Source organism: Anoplolepis gracilipes, chromosome 3 (assembly GCF_047496725.1).
Source record: "Anoplolepis gracilipes chromosome 3, ASM4749672v1, whole genome shotgun sequence".
Classification (NCBI taxonomy): domain Eukaryota; kingdom Metazoa; phylum Arthropoda; class Insecta; order Hymenoptera; family Formicidae; genus Anoplolepis; species Anoplolepis gracilipes.
Genome location: NC_132972.1, coordinates 10,114,511 through 10,135,180, shown reverse-complemented (window position 1 = coordinate 10,135,180; position 20,670 = coordinate 10,114,511). Strand labels below are relative to the sequence as shown.

The window sequence follows — 20,670 nt, the reverse complement described above, 5'->3', positions numbered from 1 at the left end:
GGAAAACGGTAAAGGTATCATTATTTAAGCAATTATATCATGCCATACCGCCCTTCCAACATGATCGATGTTTTGATTGCTGTATTATATTTAAGCTGACATTTAATGTGCCAAATACTGTATTATGTTTAAGCTGACATTTAATGTGTCAAATATTTATATATCATAAATTGAATTTTAGAATTATTTGAAGAATGATGAAGAAATTCTTATTTTCAACCTCATGTAAATGTAGATAGGTACAATCTTATACAAAATAATTTATAGGGTATAAATACTATCTTTCACGATTATTACAATTATTATTAATGCTATTATTACGTATAATTATGATATTAATTTATTATTAATCTAAAGATTGAATTATATATTTTATCATAGAATTGCGTTTCCCTCTTGTATATAATAATTTTAAAAAATCGTGTTTATTTCCTCTTAAAAACTTATATAATGTTTGTACATAAAATAATGCATATTATATCTTATACATATTTTATTTAGATATCGCGAGCATTAATACCATTTGTTCAGTAATAATAATTATTCGACATTTCATAGTCGTTACGTTAATTTAATGATAACGTTATATTAATTTAATAATAATTTTGATGATATTACGTTAATTTAATGTTAATTTTTGGTAATCATAATCATAATGCTACACGAGTTTTAACTGAGTCAGTGAAATTCGAGCGACGTTGACATGTATTTACAAATTGTTCGTAACCGATTGTAAGTTGTTTTGAAATACCAATGGTCTAGTTTTGCGCCCTTGGAAAGGAATTAAGCTTGCGTGTTTAAACAATTTTTATCGTCACGTTGCGAGACGTTGATTATTCCACAAAGAACAAACTGGTTAAATTTTGTGTGGTGTATCTGCAAAATTAACAATACACAATCTCGCAAATATTACACAGAAATAAAAAAAAAATATCATTTTCTACAGACTCAGTTTTGTACATGGTTTATACTTCTCGAATTTTACTGCAGAAATGTAAATTCACGGGTAAAATAAATTTCCTTTTCCTCGAATCGATATAACAGCATTTGCGATCGGTTGAGCTTAAAAAGTTTCCCCTTTTTATACGACGCATTTATGCGCGTCGCCGCCGGCTAAATCATTTTGCAAATTAAGTGAGTGCGTAGACACGCATAGGACGCGCGTAATATTACCAGCAGCGCGCTTTGGCTGTCAATAACGGGATCTATAGTAATTCACCTTGTCCGCGGTAAATATTCTGATCGCTCTTCGGCCGAGCATTTAAATTGGAGACGATTAGCATAGTGATCTATCTATCTATGCATTTCAATACGGTCGATTCAAATTCCTGTCACGTAAAAACGACGAAGTGTTGAAGCGACGAAACGCGGATTCTTGCGAATATGTTAAATTACAATTTTCAATATTGCTTATCAGACTTCTGATCGCCAAAGTGATGGTACTATTTAATAAAACGGGTGAATAATGTATTCGTGATTCTCGCAAATTCCTTAGCACATGCTTGTAAATTATCAAATTATGACAGAGAGAGAGAGAGAGAGAGAATTCTTTTAACTTTTCTGTCTTTACACAAACGTGATTTTCACGATTAATTAATTGTAAAACAGTGTTTTCTTACGTACGATTTTGCATCTTACGTGGTTTGTCACGTTGTTGCTTCACAAAATTATGAATATTGATTAAATATTGTCTGTAATCTGGCTGTAAATTTTTGATTTCTAAAAAAATAATATTTTTTATCTCTCTGAAATATACATAGATTTATTTCTACAAATCAGATAATTTCAGTGATAAAGGTGATTTGACTTGATGTATTAGCGAAACGAATGTAAAACTTTTAAGATAAATGTTCTAGATAAGAAAAGATATTAAAATCAGATGATAAAAAATGAAAAACAAAGTACCTATGATAAACTTTATTGGTATATCCATTCTATTTTAGCAGATAGTTCACCTAGCATTTTTCGAAACTGCTCAACCCGCTCGATCGAGCAATCACACGGTACTCTCTGCGGTTTAATTGCATCAGAAGCGTGTGCACGATGTGCGTAAGAGGTACCCTGGTGTACCCGCGTGTACTCTGGTGTCTTATTAGGACATAACGGATGCGTTTGCGTCCAGTTTTTACCACGTAGCGTGACCTTTATGTGCGCGTTCATTTAGTACTGTCATGGAAAAGCCCGAGAGATACGAACACGTGGACTCTACCAGGATACACGCCGTGAGACTATAAATTCTCTGGTGCTTTTACGTTATCTCTTGCAGCCTTCATATTTCAGGAAGAACGATATATATATCGCATAGCTGTATCCTTCTTTCAAAGGTCATCCTGATATTTTCCCTGCATAGAATTCACGTTCGGATTCTATTTATTCATCTAATTTTATTTATATCATATCATATAAAATTTGATTTTTTCGAAACTTACATGAAAAAATTTACATTGATTACAGAATATATATAAAAAATATTATATCATTCTACTTATATGTTTTATTTATCAATCACATATATTATATCATTTGGGTCGCAAACAGATAATTATTTTGCAATTTCATAGACATATAAATAACAAATCATTAATATTCTCCGCTGATTTGTTTACTTTTTTATTATCACGTAAATTTCGAAAAAAAACATTTTCTTTATCTTTTTCTAACTAAGAAAGAACTATTTGATTGTCCGTGTTAATAAAACGATAAAATACGAAATAACGTAAGAAACAAAGTTTTACATCAAAAACTTGCAATAAAAAAAATTAATAAATTATCTCTAAATTATTTCTAAAATTTTGCGTGTCGACAAAGTTTCAAAATATAATCACTTTTATGCTAACGAAAGTTCCCCTTCATCGATCGGCAACAGTCTACGGTATTCCTTTGTAAAAAAATCAATATTACGACGACCAATGAATGCACGCCTTTGCGCGTTGGTTTGCATCCATCTTTCAGAATAATTTGGGGTGCCAGTTTCACGCGTATTTACTCTATTCATACTCGTTTTGCTTAATACACGTCGGTTGAGAAAACGATCTTTTATTTTCATATTCGCTCCTAATCAATTACAACGTAAGTATATCAACAATGTTACTCCCTAATTTCACTAATGCTGCGAAGAAAGTATCTCGCGACGTCTTTGTTTTAATATTCTCGATCTTTTCACAACTAATGTATTTTTGATCACACATTAAAAGAGAAAAGAGACCAACGGAGGTTCTACGTAAACTTTCATTATGTCGATGCTGTTAGAAAATTACAAAAGTTTTTATAGCGTTTTTAATGTTGTCGATAAAAGAAAGTATACAAAAAATACTGCGGTAATAATTCTTGTCTTATTTATTAGATTGATTATATGTGCAATATTAATTAATATTAATAACCAGTAAAGTTTATATTCCTTAATTAATTATAAAAATTATACCTATTTTTCTGTGTGTGTTTGTGTGTGTGTGTATTCAAAATATATAATATTTTTTTCACAAAAAATGATTAGACAAAAAATTTTAATTAACTTAGAATTATAATTTAAAATAATTATTGTTTTACTAGAATGTTACTTACATTATTTATAGATTTCTGTTTTGAATATTTACTTTTATTAATTAACCTATGAAATTTTTCTCCATATAAAGTTAACAATATTTGAAAATTTAAATGTATGTTCAAAATTTACATATTTTATATTTACTCCTAAGATTTCTATTTTCCATATTCTTTTTTATTTTAATAATCTTTATATAATGAATTATCGAACAAAACGTTATCTCTACTCTTTATTAATCAATATTGTGCAATATGAAAATCTACTTCTGCTTTCAATGTAAAATATTGAGATAATTAGCTTTAAGAAAATTGAAAACAAAAAAGAGAATTTTACTTCTAACGAATTAGAACCATTTGTGAAAAAGGCAAAATAACGAACCATATAGTTATAAAGTACACAACAATAAATCATATAAATATAAAGTACGCAATAATTTCGTGTAATTGCAATGTATTAAATCTCCAACATTCGATTTCATCCTAAAATTGTGCGAACATGTGAAAGTGGCAATTAATAAATTAAAATATCTTATCGGTTAGATTAAGTAGTGACAAAAATACGTTGATAAAAATCATGTGCTTTTGTTATATCTTATATATGAATAATTTGATTATCGTAGATATCTATTGAACTTTCCACTTTTGTTATCAATTTTATCAAATGTAAATGGGATGATTAATTATTATTTTCAAGCTCTCAGATACATCAATATCTATGATCGATGAAGAATTTCAAGATAAATTGAGTTGATATCTATTAAAACGTATTTAAATTTGCTTGTTGAAGATGACTATGGAAAGTCCCATGTTTCTTAAGTTAATGCCACTTAACCAGCTAGCCGGAACAATCCACGATTGTCGTATTCACTCGCTCAGTGAGAAAATGTTAATTGCAATTTGCGACGAGTGCGAGAAGTTCCTCCAGAAAAGTGGGGCGTAGCTTTAGAAAGTACGTTTTTTTATGCAGCTCAAAGTGACTTTTCGCGTTTGTTAGATATCATGTTCATGTATTTTGGAATTTCTTTTGTTGACGACTCACGCGAGAGAAGACTACACAATGATGATTTAATCGGCAGGCCGGGTCACGAACGTGTGTTGAAGGGTTCAGGATCGCGTTTTCCTAAGAAATATACTGCTAGACGTTCGAGATTAATTCTACCGATTTGATTTTTGTTTAAGAATGATCTCACGACGCTTCGGGAATAGAGAACGGTGTATACATATAATTATACGAAGCGAGCAGTTAACCCCTAGTTGAAATAATCACTGGTACTGTTATTACTAGACTAACATAGTCGTAAAGGTTCGCGGATTAGTTTGCAAAACTTTGTTTTACATCAAATCGCCTTTGAAATGTATTCAATTTATAATACAAGACGATCACGCAATACTGTATAATTTATTTCTCTACTTAAGTTAAAAAAAAATAATTTTAATATACTTGGAGTGTACTTTAAAATATATAGAATTAACAATTTTATTAAAATCTAGAAAATTATATATAATCTTTTATTTAATAAATTTTTTATAAATAAAAAATAAAAAAGTAAATGATATTACTATAAGATTTATATTTTTAATGAAAATATGTAAACTACTACATACATTCTTCATATAAATAAAAGAGAGAGAGAGAGAGAGAGAGAGAGAGAGAGAGAGAGAGAGAGAGAGAGAGAGAGAGAGAGAGAGAGAGAGAGAGAGAGAGAGAGAGAGAGAGAGATAATACTAAACTTTCTATAAATGTTATTTATTGTATAAGAGAAGTAGGATAAAATTTTTAGAGTACTTAATCAAAAGCACTGCGAAAAGTATCATTTCCTACAAAGCTTGTCGTATGTAATAAAACGACTGGCGTTTAATCAACAACGTATAAAAAAAAGCGCTTTCTCCGGTGATAATTCGCGTATACACAACGAAGGAAGAAGACGACGATGACGACGACGGGTGGTCGTCTTCGCTCACCGCTCGCAATCGAAAAAGCAGCGAGTGTGACCGGTTACTGTTATACGGAGGCTACATTACATGCGCTTGCCGTTGTTTGTTCTCCTCGCATCTCATTTGTATCACAACAGCAACGCTTATTACTCGAGGCGTCTGGCAAAATTTTTTCGCGGATAACTGTTTTATTAAAGGCGAGCGCCGTATAAATCAAGTCACTGGCTACATAACATGTGTTTACATATTCGCGAATATACTTTCCAGGTATGCCTTGTTCGGAGCAATTTTTCACGCCACGCGTCGCTGTAAAATTAATTTATTACTGTGTGTGTGATTATTATAATATTTCCGCGTGCGAATTGTTTTAATGTATACGTCGTTTATTAGCGGATCTTAATTAAGTCGTTGTAATTTTCAGCATCGAATACAGTTCGACGACACCGCAACTCGTACTTTCGAATACCCTAGCGAAGCATCGATCCTCGAAGGCGAGACCAGTAGTGTGGATGGCGAAACTTCCGGTTCCATCGAGCAACAGTCTACGCCAGGCAACAACAAAACCTCCTCGACAACCAGCTCGACGACGACAAGTATGCCGTCTCTTCTCGGTAAAATCAAACTCGAGTCTCGTTCGACTCGTTAAGACTTGGCAAGACACTTTTGCAATTGTTCCAATACGTGTATTAACGTAGTAACTAAAATAAACTAACGATTAAAAAGCAAGCTAAAAAAAATATATTATAATTGTAGATTATTATATCTGCATCATCAATATTCCAGAAATATCGTTGCTATCTTTTTATTTTACATACAATAATTATTTTTATATAATCGATAAATGGAAAAGATAGAAATAGAAGATAACTCTATTCATCATTTAACTGTTTGCAGGTGGCGGTGGATTAGCCAGTTATACACCTAGCAAAGTAGATTTGACGTCCGAAGGTTTTGAACTGGGTATCACCAGAGCCGTACCGATGGTAGTTTCCACACCAACAGCAACCGGACAAACTGAAAATGCGAGCGACGTGGAATACTTGAGACCAGCTCAAGACGCAGGTGCGTGGGGTTCGGAAACGACTGGAGATCTTCTTTATTGAAGAGACAAGAGGAAGAAATTGCAAACTACAAACAAGCTTTAACAGCTACACCATTAACAGCTCAACGTCCTACCGCAGCAATAGAATGAAAAAAAAAAAAAAAAAAAAAAAAGAAAATGAAACTTGTAAGACTTAAGAAGTATTTTCTTTTTTTTCTAGCGTCGACGAAATCGCGAAAAACGCAAACATCAATGTTATATCGAATAAAAAATTTATGACAAATGCTCACATAACTATATAAAGCAAATTTTTCGTAGAAAACAAGTTAAATGTCGCGTTCGTGATCGGACGAACATGTTGGACCATAAATAAGTTATCGTCAAATAATTAAACTAGGTAAACTTTTTTTTCTCCGATTACGAAGAAAATCAAAAACGTGATCTCCGTTCATGAACGCTTCAAAAATATATTGAAAAAGCCGAGTTTATTTAGATTAAGTGAGAACTAACAGTATCATTCCAAGTATATGCATTTACTTTGTACACTTCATCAAATGAATGGACTTTTCCTAGATAATGAATCATCGAAACTGCCAAGAAACATTAGGGTGTCTCTTTTGTAGTTACACTCGAAAGGAAATGCTCCGTGATACTAATACTTTGTTGCATAGAGGAAAGAATAAAAATGAGAACATATTATCTTTTTGGTATACTATATATAGAAAAGAAGTAAACGGGGAAATCGAGAGTTTTGTAACCTTTTTGAGATTACTTTAATGTTAAGCTGTGAATGTTTAAGCTGCCAGTAAAAGGCCAGAGTTTTATGCAAGTTTTTGTAGAAAAAGAGAACGATTTAACGTCTCAGAGATTCAATAGGAAGGAAAAGAAGTTCAAGAAAAACATTTCGAGTTTAGATTTGTAAACATTTTTGCCAAAGTAGAACGTAAGTCTACTTAGTTTATTTAATAATGTATATGTACAATAAGTGTTTCAGAGTTCGGCAAAACTGTAAGAATTGTAAATTTCAAAACATCATCATTTGTACCGAATATATGGCAAATCATACTATAAGTATGCCTTACAAGTAAGATAAGCCATTGCAGTGTATGTGTTTTTCATATTTTGTGGTTGCATTTATTTTTCAAGTATATATAATACATAAAGCTAGCTTTTTCCAATAGGAAGTATATAAGAGAGAAAATGACAGTTTAATATTAACTGTTAATTTTAAGATTGAATTTTGTACATATTAAATTGTTGTGCGGGTCTTAAAAAGCCATCTGAGATAAGTTGTGTCACGAAAAATTCGAGATAAAAGAAAAATTACATTATTTTAAAATCAACTTTCTTCTATTATCTTTGTTTTTTTGTGTTGATTTCTTTCTATTGTCTATTATAATCTCAGATGCGTTACCACAAATATTCAGAAACATTGTGTTGAATCATAAGTGTTAAATTTTCGTGTAGTTATTTAATATGTATGATTGTAGCAATATATATATATATAATGGTTATAATTTTATCACTTGGACAGTGAACTAATTCAAGCGAAAAAATTTAAAAAGAAAAATAATTTATTATGAAGATGTATTAAGTATTACGAAGTTGTATGAAGTAAAACTGCTGTCGCGTTTTGTTAAATTTCAAATATATTACTCTTTACTTAGATGCTGTACCAATTCATCAAATCCTTTGCAATGTATGAAAAATGTTTAAAAGACTTGTTTTTGTGTCACAGCGTTGTATCTTACATTGTGATATTTTTGTTAATTTTTCTTAGTATAAAATCCATCATTTCCAATTTTTTGCCAGCAGTATGCAAGTCGTTGATACTCTTTGTATCTCATTGTTACATGAGAACATGCAAGAAGAAAATAAAAAGATTCAATTTGCACAACATTCCAAATTCAACTCATGTATGTGTATTTTTTTCAGATTTATCAATTATTCTTATAATCTGCTAATTGTAATCTTGCACCAATAGGAGAAAGCTGTGTAACAGTTTTGTAAATTACTATTGTACAGTATCACAAAATACCATGTTTCGAGTAAACAACAATAATAATAAGAAACAATTGTGAGGTAATTATTAATAATTGAGAGAAGCTTGGATATTATATCTCTCTCTCTCTCTATATATATATATATATTACCTTTTTAAATATACTTACCATGTAAAAGTATCGTGTGATGTACTGTCTGTGTGTTACTAAGTATCAAAGTAATAAAAGAGACAATTACTCCTTACTCCTTATTCAAGACTTTGTTTACAATTTTTCACAAGATTAAGAGGACACAGAAACATATTATAAAAAATTAATCTTATTTATTTAAATATATAATATGCACGTTGGTGCATGTATGTCTAAATTCATGAATTAAGACATTAATAATTCCATCTGTACAAGTTGATAAATCACATTTTAACGAATCGTTATTCAAATTATAATACAATCTCACAGATATATATCAAGATATATTACAAGATTCTAAACTAATGTTACTTGTATATCGAGGTATAATATTCCTCTTCCAGATCATGTAAATCTATAGCCATGTCATCCCTCAAAGATGCCAACTTTTGATCACATTCCACTTGTTTAGTCCTAAATAACTTGCCATTTTGTATTATGGCATCGTTTACAGAAGGGAAGTCATTCAGGATTAAATACTGTTTTATATCGGAGACTAGCTTCATTAACGATTCACCAGCACGTACAATATTGGATGCTCTGACGTGCATTTCATATGTGTCTTGTTCACATTGTGTCATCCGAGATAGTTGTGAATCATTTTCTCCTTTCGCAAGTTTGATTATTTCTGGAAATAATAAAAACGAATTAAAATTATTGAAATAAAATAATTATACAAATCTCTCTTTCTCTTTTTAAAAACTTCTTTTGCATCTTTTTATTAATTTTAAGATTTTTAAAAAATAAAAGCCATGCTTAGTACGTATAATTATTTAATTACACTAAATACTGTGACATCAATTTAATATTATTGCAAGAAAACTATACACATTTTTATCTCATATTTATTAACAAATTAATATAACTTTTATGTAGTATAGTTCATAGCAATCAGAATTATTACTCGATACTTTATTGTACATGTATTGTACATATATTTCTTAACATTATTTAGTATTGATTGAACATTTTTATCTCAGATTACTTTCAACATTTCAAAATCTTTGACTTGTTTGTCGCTATGTCACATCCACTGGTTAAGAAGAATCAAAAATAAATACCAAACTTTAAATTTAAATAGGAAACGTCTAAATTTCCTCTAACTTTTAACTAAAGATTGCAATTGAAATTACCGAAGAAGCACGATAATTAATAAAAGCGACAATAAAAAATAAAGAAGACGAACATATATAAATATTTATATCATTTGTACAGAACAATTTTGATCTCTAAAATTATATCCGCATATTGGGAAACGCGCTGTATATTAGATGGAGAATAAATCAAAGAACATACGATATAAAATAAAAATTCAGATTAAACTCAAACATGAGAAATTCAGGTTAGGATACTTGTTACATATAGGTTAAAGTACCTTCAAAATTTTCTAACATCGACTTCACATCGTCCTTCAACCTTGTCATATAGGATTTCAATAAAGCTTCTTTACTTTGTGGAAGTGCACGTTGTGTAGCCATTTTTTCAAGCGGAATAACTAAAATATGTATAGAGTATCACGTCGCAACGTTTCACAACACAGACGCGTCAGCCATATTGAAAGAATCAGCTGATGAAGTTTCATCGCTTGCGCAAATCTGACGTATGTATTCACAAGGCTTTGACGTCTCACTCTTACCCTTCATCAGAACTAGAACCTTCCTCAATCGATTGCGTCTCTCTTTGTAGAGTTAAAGGGATCTTGAGTGCCCAAATATCTCACCCTTTGTGCACGAAATGAAGAAAAGAAGAATCCTTCAAAAAAAATTAATAAAAAAAAAAAAAAAAAACATTTTATGTCTGCAGTCGTCGAATTGCCCGCGTCATATTGATTTTCGCGCGAAGGCGAGCGCTGTTTTCGCAGAGTCGTCATCCCCCTTGCCACTCTCTATCCCCCCACTCTCTCGCGAGGCCTTCCAGGGTTGGGAATCAATATGAATACGCCCGCGAAGCGCGCTCGTCGCTGAATTGTCTACCAGCACGCGAGAATCCCGGCCACGCGAGAGCCGCGCGCGGGAAGGCAAGAGCGTCATCTCCGTTTCCGCAGCCACGGAGGATCGAATTGGTCGGTACTCTCCCTTCCCCCCTCCTTACCCCGATACATTTCCCGAAAGGGTAGCCGATCCCGTTGTACGCGAAACTCGCGCGACGTAACACGAGTGGGGGTGATCGCGCTGAGCGTGACAGTTTCTAATACTCCTCATCGGTTTTCGACCTTGGACAAGGAAATCGTAGGCGGAAGGAGGGAGAGAGAGAGAGAGCATCGCGGAAGAAACGTGCAGGTCCTTGAATCAGTCGAGGAATTCGAGAAAGGGATTGACATCGGAATCTTAATTTTCGCCGATCGAGACGAGCAGGAAACATCGAGAAGTGAAATAAGGACGAAGAGTGTGACGCAGGGTCGCGAAACCAAAAGAAAGAGAGAGAGAGAGAGAGAGAAAGAAAGACAGTTGGAGATTAGTCAGAAGACGAGGTCAATTGGACGAGGACAATGGCAGTGAGCGCTTTCTCGACGGCATTGCCTACCACTGATTTTGCCACTACGTGTCCCACTACACCCGGTATGTCGTAGGAGAAAGAGAGCGAGAGAGAGAGAGAGAGAGAGAGAGAGGAACGTACGGTTTTAGAGACAGCGCGTTTGCGAGAGCAAGACGCTGCTGGCGGAATGGCGAGCGGTTTTCTTCGGCAATGCACGATGTTGTTGGGCTTAATTGTGATTTTAATGGCAGCGCTCTGGACCGAGGCGTCGCTTCCACCCGAAGACGAGGAGGACAACGTTCTGCACATTGGCGGCATCTTCCCCATCGCCGGCGAGGGCGGCTGGCAAGGCGGCCAGGTGAGCGATTAATCCTTTCATCTCGTAACCGCACTCGCGGAAACTAATTGTAAGATGCAAATGTTGCGAGGGAGTGACGTAATGTTGATCGAATTCGATCAAACGATTGTCCTGAAATATTTAGTATTTTTTAACCCTTTTACACATCTAAAGTTTTAGATGTTTTAGAGATGTTTCTTCTTTACGAGAAAGGGTTGACGTTAAATAATATATTCTGTGTTAAAATAGAAGCAAAATATTTAATACTACATCGATCAATTTGTGTATGTGATAGCATCATTAATTGATGGACAGATTATTAATAATTCTTTTGAGATATTTAAGACAGATATTTAATAATTCTTTCTCCGAAATTTTACACTCGCGCAAACTTTAATTACCCAGGTAGAACATGAAACTCATAATGACATCATTATGACCTAAAAGTCACCTAAAAATCATTTTAGAAAAATTATAATGATCTCATTTGATATACTTTTGGCAATGTTTTGGTAACTTATTTTTGATATTATATCATTTTTTTATATATATTACGCAATTACTTGTTTATTTAATTATTCGTGTATATTTTAATTATATTTAACCAACATAATCTTTTTAAAATTATATATGCGATTATTGAACTTAAAAATTATTTATGTCATCTTTAACTTATTTTTTAATCATTTTTGTTTAGGTAACTTTTAAGTGAATAATATTTTTAGATTTGTTATAAATTATATCGTTTATTCTATTACTCAGACTTCCATTTTCCACAAATGTACTTGGAAAGAAGAATGATTATTACATCATCGTATCTTGTAACTTTCTTCATTTCCGCCTTATCTTTCACTTCTCTCAAATTATTCGATATCCTGTGACATTGATAGCACCAGTAAATTCTTGGCAAACTTTACAAGCCCTTTCGAAACTCTGGGATCAAATTCTAAAGATTTTTGCAACGACACAAACAAGTTTACTGGTAGAATAATATTTTTCTTTACGTTGAATCCCAAAGTCCAACATGCAAAGCTTTTAAAATATCGAAGATATTTACAGAGAGAAGCGAAATCTCTCTAATAAATTTAATGATGCGTGCGATATTTCTTTCCTGAAATATTATTATTTGAGAATTGCAATAAAACGTGCCGAGAAAATTCTATAAAACATTATTAGCAATATCTTTTCTTAAACAAACATATTTTTAAAAGATTGCAATTATTCACTACATTATTTACACAGCGTTATATTCTTAATTCTTACATGATCAATATATTTTGTTTTATATCTAAATATTAAAAATACAGCAATTTATATATATAATAATAATAAGTAACTTTTCATATTATTTATGCAGTGTTATATATAATAGATAGTATAAAATATAAAAAAAGTCACAGTAAATTGATCTGTATATACAATAAGAAAATGATACATAATGGGTGCAGCCAGAAGCACAAGTGAGCAGTGAGCGCTGAATGAGCAACTATTCGTGATTAGTATATACTCTTATATTCTAAAAGCTATATATGCCAATCATGAGTAATCGCTCATTGACCGCTCAATGAGCGGTTGGGCTTCTGGATGCACCCGTTGAATCATTTCAGCTCTCCGAAAGATTGATCGGAGAGCTTTATCTATTTCTAATAGCATTTTATGGTGTTATATAATTTTTATAATGCATTTCTACAAGCATGCACGAAGAAATTTAATTATGACGCCGTCATTTATTCACACAAAACATATTATGCCCCTAAAAGATGTATTATATTTTCAATTTACACATATCTTTTGGATTGTTTGTGTGTTATTATAATTTTTTTTGTTTTTGTATAACTATTGTAAATATTCATTTTTTAATTGTGTCTTTCAAAGTAAAGAAATAGCGTTCCTTGTGTAAATTTCAACCCTCAAATGACGTATATTTATCGAACGGCACCGCTTCTGACTCTGCATGCAAACTTGTTCATTAAATTAGGGGGTTAATCAAGCTAAATTGCATTATCATTTATTCAACAGGCTTGCATGCCAGCTGCGCACCTGGCCTTAGAGGACGTTAATCGCGAAAAGAACTTGTTACGCGGATATAGACTGCACCTTCATTCCAACGATAGCGAGGTAAATTCACGAAGATGCGTTTAATGGCATTATAATGATGGATTATGCCCCCTTGACCCCTTCTCTTCTTGCGCCGGCTGGCGCGATGAAATTACTTCTATAATTTATTGCATTTCGCTTCCAGTGCGAGCCTGGTCTCGGCGCATCCGTGATGTACAACTTACTGTACTTTCCACCCTATAAATTAATGCTGTTAGCCGGCTGCAGCACAGTCTGTACTACGGTTGCCGAGGCAGCCAAGATGTGGAACTTAGTAGTGGTGAGTGTTTTTTTGTTCGCAGAGCTATATTTTTTTCGCGAGAAATAAATCGGGTTTTTTTTTCGTCGCGAATTATATTTGACATGTACCTGCAAATGGAAATGCGCGAGGAACTCTCTACTGAAGCATATTTTTTTTTAAGCTTTGTTATGGTGCATCATCGCCAGCTTTGTCCGACCGAAATCGATTCCCGACCCTCTTCAGGACGCATCCTTCCGCCACCGTACACAATCCCACGAGAATCAAATTGTTGCAAAAATTTGGCTGGTCTCGGGTAGCGATATTACAACAAGCCGAAGAAGTGTTCATATCGGTAAGAATAATAAAGTTTCTTTGAGTCTTTGTCACTATAACGTATATCTTTTCTAAAAAAAAATCTGTTTCCTGTGCTTCTAAAAATAAAAGTACCATTTTAACTAAAGATTTATAATAAATTTATATTTTTTGTAATAAATTTTGATGATTTAATAATGTAATTTTTTATAAGTTTTTTATTACTTTTTAAAATAAATTTTTGGTATAATGTAGATATAAAATCTCTAGTATTATATACATTTTGTCTATTTTTGTATTAAAAGCAAGTTCTCTGAAAATTAAGATTAATGTTTTATAAAAAGAATTGTTAAAAATAAATATGAATATAATTTATCGTAGACCGTCGAAGATTTAGAATCTCGGTGTAAAGAAGCTGGGATAGAGATAGTCACCCGTCAGAGCTTCTTGTCGGATCCGACTGACGCGGTGAAAAATCTACGCCGTCAGGACGCCCGGATAATAGTCGGGTTGTTCTACGTCGTGGCCGCAAGACGGGTACTCTGCGAGCTCTATCATCAGAAGCTGTACGGCAAGACCTACGTGTGGTTCTTCATAGGCTGGTACGAGGATGACTGGTTCGAGATCAATCTGGAGAAAGAGGGTATCACCTGTACCAAGGAACAGATGCGACAGGCAGCGGAGGGACATCTGACTACTGAGGCGCTCATGTGGAATCAGAACAACGACACGACAATCAGCGGCATGACGGCTGAGGACTTCCGAAAGAGATTGAACAAACAGTTGAAAGACGACGGTTACGATATAGATAACAATCGATATCCGGAAGGATATCAGGAGGCGCCTCTCGCTTATGACGCTGTCTGGTCTGTCGCGTTAGGTGAGTTTCTCGGATGCGATTTAGCAAATCCACTTGATCACAATAATTGCTTTATCGTTTTTTCTTCTTTCTTTTCTCCCGTCTCTACCGTCAGCGTTCAATAGAACCATGGAGAGACTAAGCAAAATGGGAAACAGCTTAAAGAACTTTACTTACAATAACAAAGAGATTGCCGATGAGATATACGCAGCGGTAAACTCGACCCAATTTCTCGGTGTTTCCGTATGTAAAACTTGCTGCTAAAGTTTGAGAATTGTCTTCTTTTGTTCGACAAGAGCGCAATTTTTAAATTTGAATCTTCTTTTGTGCAGGGATACGTTGCGTTTAGCTCGCAGGGTGACAGGATCGCTCTAACGCAGATCGAGCAAGTGATCGATGGAAAGTATGTAAAGTTAGGATATTACGATACGCAAAGCGACAATCTGACATGGCGAAATGTGGAGCGATGGATCGGTGGGAAGGTGCCACAAGACAGAACGATAATAAGAACCGTTTTGAGAACGGTGTCACTGCCCTTATTCATAAGTATGGCGACCTTGTCGGCGCTTGGTATCGTGATAGCCATTGGATTGATCGTGTTTAACGTTTATAATAGACATCGGAGGTATACCATACTACTCTACTATATATATATATATATATATATATATATATGTATACTTCATCGTGTTCTGCATTCGTTAATACGTTATTCGATGTATATACTGCGAATCGAGTCACACAATCGATAGATGCAATGTCTACTTTTCAGAGTTATATATTCGTCTCATCCCACCGCCAACACGATAATGTTACTGGGAATAATAGGCTGCTTCTTGGCCGTGTTGTGCATTGGGATTGACGGTAGGTTCGTGACACCGTGGCAGTTTTTGATAATCTGCCAAGCTAGAGCGTGGACGATGTCGATTGGCTTCACTCTTGCGTTCGGCGCCATGTTTAGTAAAGTTTGGAGAGTCCATCGACTCTCTACAAAAGCCAAAGCTGATCAGGGAAAAGTAAGTTGTAAACTAGTCGCTTAGTAGTAATCGAGTAGTAATCGAGTAGGAATCAAGTAGTAGTCGAGTAGTAGTCGAGTCTCTCAATTGGCAAAGTGGTACGAGTGAATCTTTACAATGTAATATATATATTTAAAAAAAACTCAACATGCTTTTTAATATCTTTTTCCGCTAAACTCTTGCAATCGTACCGCTTTTCCTTTTAGTTTTCCTTAGTAATGAGATTGATTTCTAGTTTTTTCACGAAGATGGAACCATCCTGCATGGTTTACTGTTCCTGCATCTGTATGTCCTGCATCTTTAACCTATTCTCGATTCCTTTTAGTCATTGACGGCTAAACAAAAAGTTTCGTCTATACAGAAGAAGATTGAGCCGTGGAAGCTGTACGTTATGCTGGGTGGATTGCTGTCAGTGGATATCATCCTCCTCGTCACTTGGCAGATGGTTGATCCGTTGCGTAGAAGAATCGAGACCTTCTTGCTGGAATTGCCTCCTTACGGAGATGAAGACGCAATGATCAAGCCCGAATTGGAACACTGTGAAAGCGAGCACAATAGTCTGTGGCTTGGTAAGTAAATATATCGCAAGAAGAAATCTTATATCTTATGCGAATATGGAAATAAATTATGCGCGTGAATCGACGTAATTTTCTATTATATGATGTGAATACCAAGTGGGAATATTTTTTCTAGGCTTGATTTACGGCTACAAAGGCATTGTTCTAGCTTTCGGGCTCTTTTTATCTTACGAGACAAGAAGCCTCAAAATCAAACTGATCAACGATTCCAGATACGTGGGCATGTCAATATATAATATTGTAGTTCTATGTCTCATAACGGTACCCGTGGTAATGGTCATCTCTAGCCAACAGGACGCGAGTTATGCCTTCTCGGCGCTAGCTACTATTTTTTGTTGTTTCCTCAGCATGGCGCTCATCTTTGTGCCGAAGGTGATCGAGGTGATTAGGCATCCCAGAGACAAGTCCGAGTCGAGATACAATCCGGATGGCGCGGTGTCCCAGGAAGAAGAAGAAAAGTATCAGAAACTACTCAACGAAAACGATGAGCTTCAGAAGCTTATCGCTGAGGTAAAAATACGACACGATCGACATGGACGATCTTATCGATCAATGATTATATACGCGTAATATAAGACACATATTCTTGTCTATATATTTCAGAAGGAGGAAAGGATTCAAACCATCAAGCAGAAGCTAATCGAACGCGATGCCCTGAAGGGAACCGGCACAACAAGTCGTTGCAGGCAAGGTCAACCCAAACAATCCTTCATCGTTACCGACTATCCGACCGGCGAGGGGACATCGGACAGTGCAATCGGTGGGGGTATTTCCATTTGTACAAAATCCTCTCGTGCTTCCGCTTCTGATGTTGAGTTTTCAGAGACGTACTTATAATCTCTACGCAAATACGAGTAAAATCATGCCGTTGCCGGACATCTTTTCGCGTGGTTGCGCGATACATTTGGGACCTAAAATTCTTTTTACTCGATCTCTCGGTGATTCTCGTTACGCTTCGCTTAAAGCTTTGTGATCGAACATATTTCCAATTTATTATTTGTCGTAAGTATCGATGGGTACGTACTTTTGCGTTTTTTCATAATGCACTCACGGGACAATATCTCGTTGTGAATGACCAAAATGGTATATCGCAACGTAATAATGAAATATCGACTATATTTGCACAATGAAATAAAGAATAAGCGACGAACGATAAAAAAGCACGTATGTTTTTTTTACACAATTTTCGCACAATAAATTGTATTGTGTTATCTTTAATGATACACATTTACACGAGATGAATAAGATAACACGAATAACAAAAAATAATCTATCAATACAATAATAAAATATAACGAGGGAAATGTTAATGCCATAAATGTTAGTTCTTTGCTAGTTGATTCTTGGCTAATTGTTTAGAAAATTTTTTCACTAGAAAAATGCGACTCTCATATATTATGTCGCTTTTATAAGAACGTACGTTACTTTTGTAGTTTTAGTGTGTATCTTTAAATGTTAAATATGCTAATGTTATTATCAATATAAAAAATAGGAACTCTCATCTAACAAACAAATTAGTAATTTTGCGCAAATATTTAAGTAAATGAGAAATTGAGGATAAAATCAGGCCTATGTTATGTAAAAGTTTGCCCTATCTTTTTGATGACGTGTAATGAATGTGTTCTTTTTTTATAATTGTGTTATATTTATACATAGCCCATTTCCCCGTTAAAAATTTAACTGTTTTGTAGATAGATATATATATATATATATCTATACATATTCAATATTGAATGTTTGTGAGAGTTTATCAAGTGCATTTTTCAGCACTGTGAGAAAGTATTCAACCAGATTCTTTCAGATAGCGTAATACAATCTTATCCTATGGACCAAGTTATCCCTATGAAATGTTATCAGGGACAGAGCTTTTGAATATTTTATATCTTAACTTTTAACTTTTATCGAGAGAGAAAATATATGCTCGAGGGAAGGAAACAAAATAAATGAAACTTTTTAAACTGTTAAATTTTAAGTAATTTTTAGTTAGAAATGTATTGATATTTTGTTTTAATTTAATATAAGAAATGTTAACAGAATTATGCAAGAGATAAAAACGAAATATGTTCATTTGGATGATAAATCTTCGTATCTGAAGTAAAATCGTTATATACATACGCGTGCGCAAACACACACACACACACATAGACACACATAATTGTTTCTAAAAATGGAAAGAGGAATTGAAACTACATTCTTTTTATACCGGGTACGTTCTCTCGTGCAACTATTTTTCTCTTGTAAAAATATTTATATCTTTTCAATTCTAAACAAGATAATAAGAAAAAAATACTTTAAAACGCACAATATATACAATTATGATATACATGTGTTAATTGGAGTAAAAAACAAATTGATCATTAACCCGGTATAAATATTGCGGCTATATAATTACAAATTGGACTTGACTGACTCAGGATGATATTTATAACATGCTTATTATTTGTTGCAGAGCACATATATGTACACAAATTATGTTAGGCCTAAAATAATCTTCACGATTATACGTGACTCAGTTATTGCAGTTAAATCTCGTTAGAAAACTGTCGTGTTAATTGTATCAAATGCTGTATCAAATTGTGAACCTCATGAAGTGCACTCCCAAATTTTAAAAGATTACCTATCAAAACCCAATTTGTAATTCAAGTCTCAATCGGATTAATATATTTACATCATAAATGATAATTGTACAAAATGTGTATGCTAACGAGATTTAAATGCCTACAAATCTTATACCGTTTGTTTATAATTTGGGAGTCTTGATGAGGTAAAGTCTTTATTGTTTACTTTAGTATAAGTTTGTCTCTCGGCATGCGCGCTTGTTAATCGTTAATGAATTTTTATTGAAGTGAGATTATTTGTAATTCTTTTAATCGTTAATGAATTTTTATTGAAGTGAAATTATTTCTAATTCTTTTTATTTCGGCTAAAATGATATTGTACTCATTACATGTACATTCTCGACTTCCAAATCATTTGCGGACGGATCAACAATTGTGTCTGCGAGAGTCTTCTCGAAAGAGAGAAAAAGAGAGATTTATGGTATTTGACTTTCTGTTTTTAGGCACGCAGCACGTCGCCGAAATGTACGAACTGCACCGACTATGATGCCAAAGCAATACACACACAAACGAGCGCTACGCTTGTGACAAAACTCTCTTCTAAAACTAGTATTATAAAACCTACGTGCACGGTCAATATGCGAATTATATATGAAAAATGAATCTCGGATAAAATGAAATAAAAAAAAAAAATATATATAAGTATATACCGCCAAAAGCGAGAAACGCGCGAGATGTGATTTAGCGACGGTGAGAAACGGTGATTGTCACGTACTTAAAGTGTAAGTTAGTTTATAGCGCGTGTGGAATTGTTTTATATGTTTCGATACGGTATATAAATACACAATTCGATTGCGCCTTAGAGAAAAAAAAATCGAGAAGAGGAAACAGTATTGCGTATAAAAATCTGTCGTACACCCGTAAAATCCGCGTGTATATAGACAGTTTTTAATCGAATGTAATTTCTTGTTTATCTGTATCCACCACGCGCCCTCCCCCTTCTCTGCCCTCCCTATACCTATGCAGTATTTTTTACTGTACTCATTTGATCAACTGCCGCGCAAACGGCGCTTTCAAGTCTAGCATTATACATATACATATACATATACATACATATATATATATATTATATATATACGATAGTCCTATCGAACTGTTGACGAAAGTATCACATATATGTACGTTAGATATTATGGAGAGATATTTATTTTTAAGTTTTTGAATTATAAAAATCCGTTAAAAATATCGAAGGCTCTATCTATTATTGAACCCTGAGATTGTTTACGATTAAGAAAAACGATGCGACGCGAATCGTGTGTAACGCGAACATTCATATATCTCTACGTTGTTTTTAGAGCTGTGATTTTAATAAAGGAACTTAAAAAGGAAATACAACTATATCTTAGAATTTACATTAATATACACTTTATGATACATTATATTAATTCGATTAAACATAATTAACGCGCACAAGTGCCAACAAGA

At 33.7% G+C, this 20,670-nt stretch overlaps 3 protein-coding genes across 8 annotated transcripts in view; 2 read left to right on the top strand and 1 right to left on the bottom strand.

Moving 5' to 3' along the window:
- Positions 1 to 6,698, top strand: part of Bif (protein phosphatase 1-binding protein bifocal) — a 34,961-nt gene extending 28,263 nt beyond the window's left edge. Inside the window, exons 3-4 of one of the 2 annotated variants that reach the window (XM_072889304.1) lie at positions 5,900 to 6,071; positions 6,373 to 6,698. In XM_072889304.1, coding sequence (XP_072745405.1) covers positions 5,900 to 6,071; positions 6,373 to 6,581 — 381 coding nt within the window. In that variant the 3' untranslated portion in view covers positions 6,582 to 6,698. Of the gene's footprint in view, positions 1 to 5,899; positions 6,090 to 6,372 lie in introns of both variants that reach the window. The other variant, XM_072889303.1, reaches the window with a different exon arrangement.
- Positions 6,699 to 8,824: 2,126 nt separating this feature from the next.
- LOC140664296 (mediator of RNA polymerase II transcription subunit 22) lies at positions 8,825 to 10,477 on the bottom strand. The gene is made up of 3 exons (XM_072889310.1): positions 10,349 to 10,477; positions 10,088 to 10,207; positions 8,825 to 9,340 (listed from the first exon to the last, which is right to left on the bottom strand). The coding sequence occupies exons 1-3, from the start codon at positions 10,353 to 10,355 to the stop codon at positions 9,021 to 9,023; spliced, it is 447 nt and encodes a 148-aa protein (XP_072745411.1). The 5' UTR covers positions 10,356 to 10,477; the 3' UTR covers positions 8,825 to 9,020.
- A 126-nt stretch (positions 10,478 to 10,603) lies between these two features.
- Gaba-b-r1 (gamma-aminobutyric acid type B receptor subunit 1) lies at positions 10,604 to 20,580 on the top strand. 5 transcript variants are annotated; one of them, XR_012046427.1, is made up of 13 exons: positions 10,605 to 11,270; positions 11,439 to 11,545; positions 13,544 to 13,642; positions 13,767 to 13,901; positions 14,044 to 14,214; positions 14,556 to 15,054; positions 15,149 to 15,276; positions 15,366 to 15,658; positions 15,806 to 16,049; positions 16,375 to 16,618; positions 16,743 to 17,137; positions 17,231 to 17,629; positions 19,689 to 20,580. XR_012046427.1 is itself a non-coding variant. In XM_072889308.1 (13 exons), the coding sequence occupies exons 1-13, from the start codon at positions 11,201 to 11,203 to the stop codon at positions 17,462 to 17,464; spliced, it is 2,556 nt and encodes an 851-aa protein (XP_072745409.1). In that variant the 5' UTR covers positions 10,605 to 11,200; the 3' UTR covers positions 17,465 to 20,580. The 5 variants fall into 5 exon arrangements, 4 of the variants coding, with proteins under 4 accessions (XP_072745408.1, XP_072745409.1, XP_072745406.1 ...); XM_072889308.1 differs by having other exon boundaries at positions 17,231 to 17,387; positions 17,451 to 20,580; XM_072889306.1 differs by having other exon boundaries at positions 10,607 to 11,270; positions 17,231 to 17,387.
- The last annotated feature ends 90 nt before the right edge of the window (positions 20,581 to 20,670 follow it).

Coding starts and splice junctions, on each gene's coding strand:
- Gaba-b-r1 (XM_072889305.1), top strand. CDS start 11,201: ATGGCAGTGAGCGCTTTCTCGACGGCATTGCCTACCACTGATTTTGCC. Junction 13,643..13,766: donor TTCATTCCAACGATAGCGAG/GTAAATTCACGA, acceptor TTTCGCTTCCAG/TGCGAGCCTGGTCTCGGCGC. Junction 15,659..15,805: donor GTTTATAATAGACATCGGAG/GTATACCATACT, acceptor TCTACTTTTCAG/AGTTATATATTCGTCTCATC.
- LOC140664296 (XM_072889310.1), bottom strand. Junction 9,341..10,087: donor GATGTTAGAAAATTTTGAAG/GTACTTTAACCT, acceptor TATTATTTCCAG/AAATAATCAAACTTGCGAAA.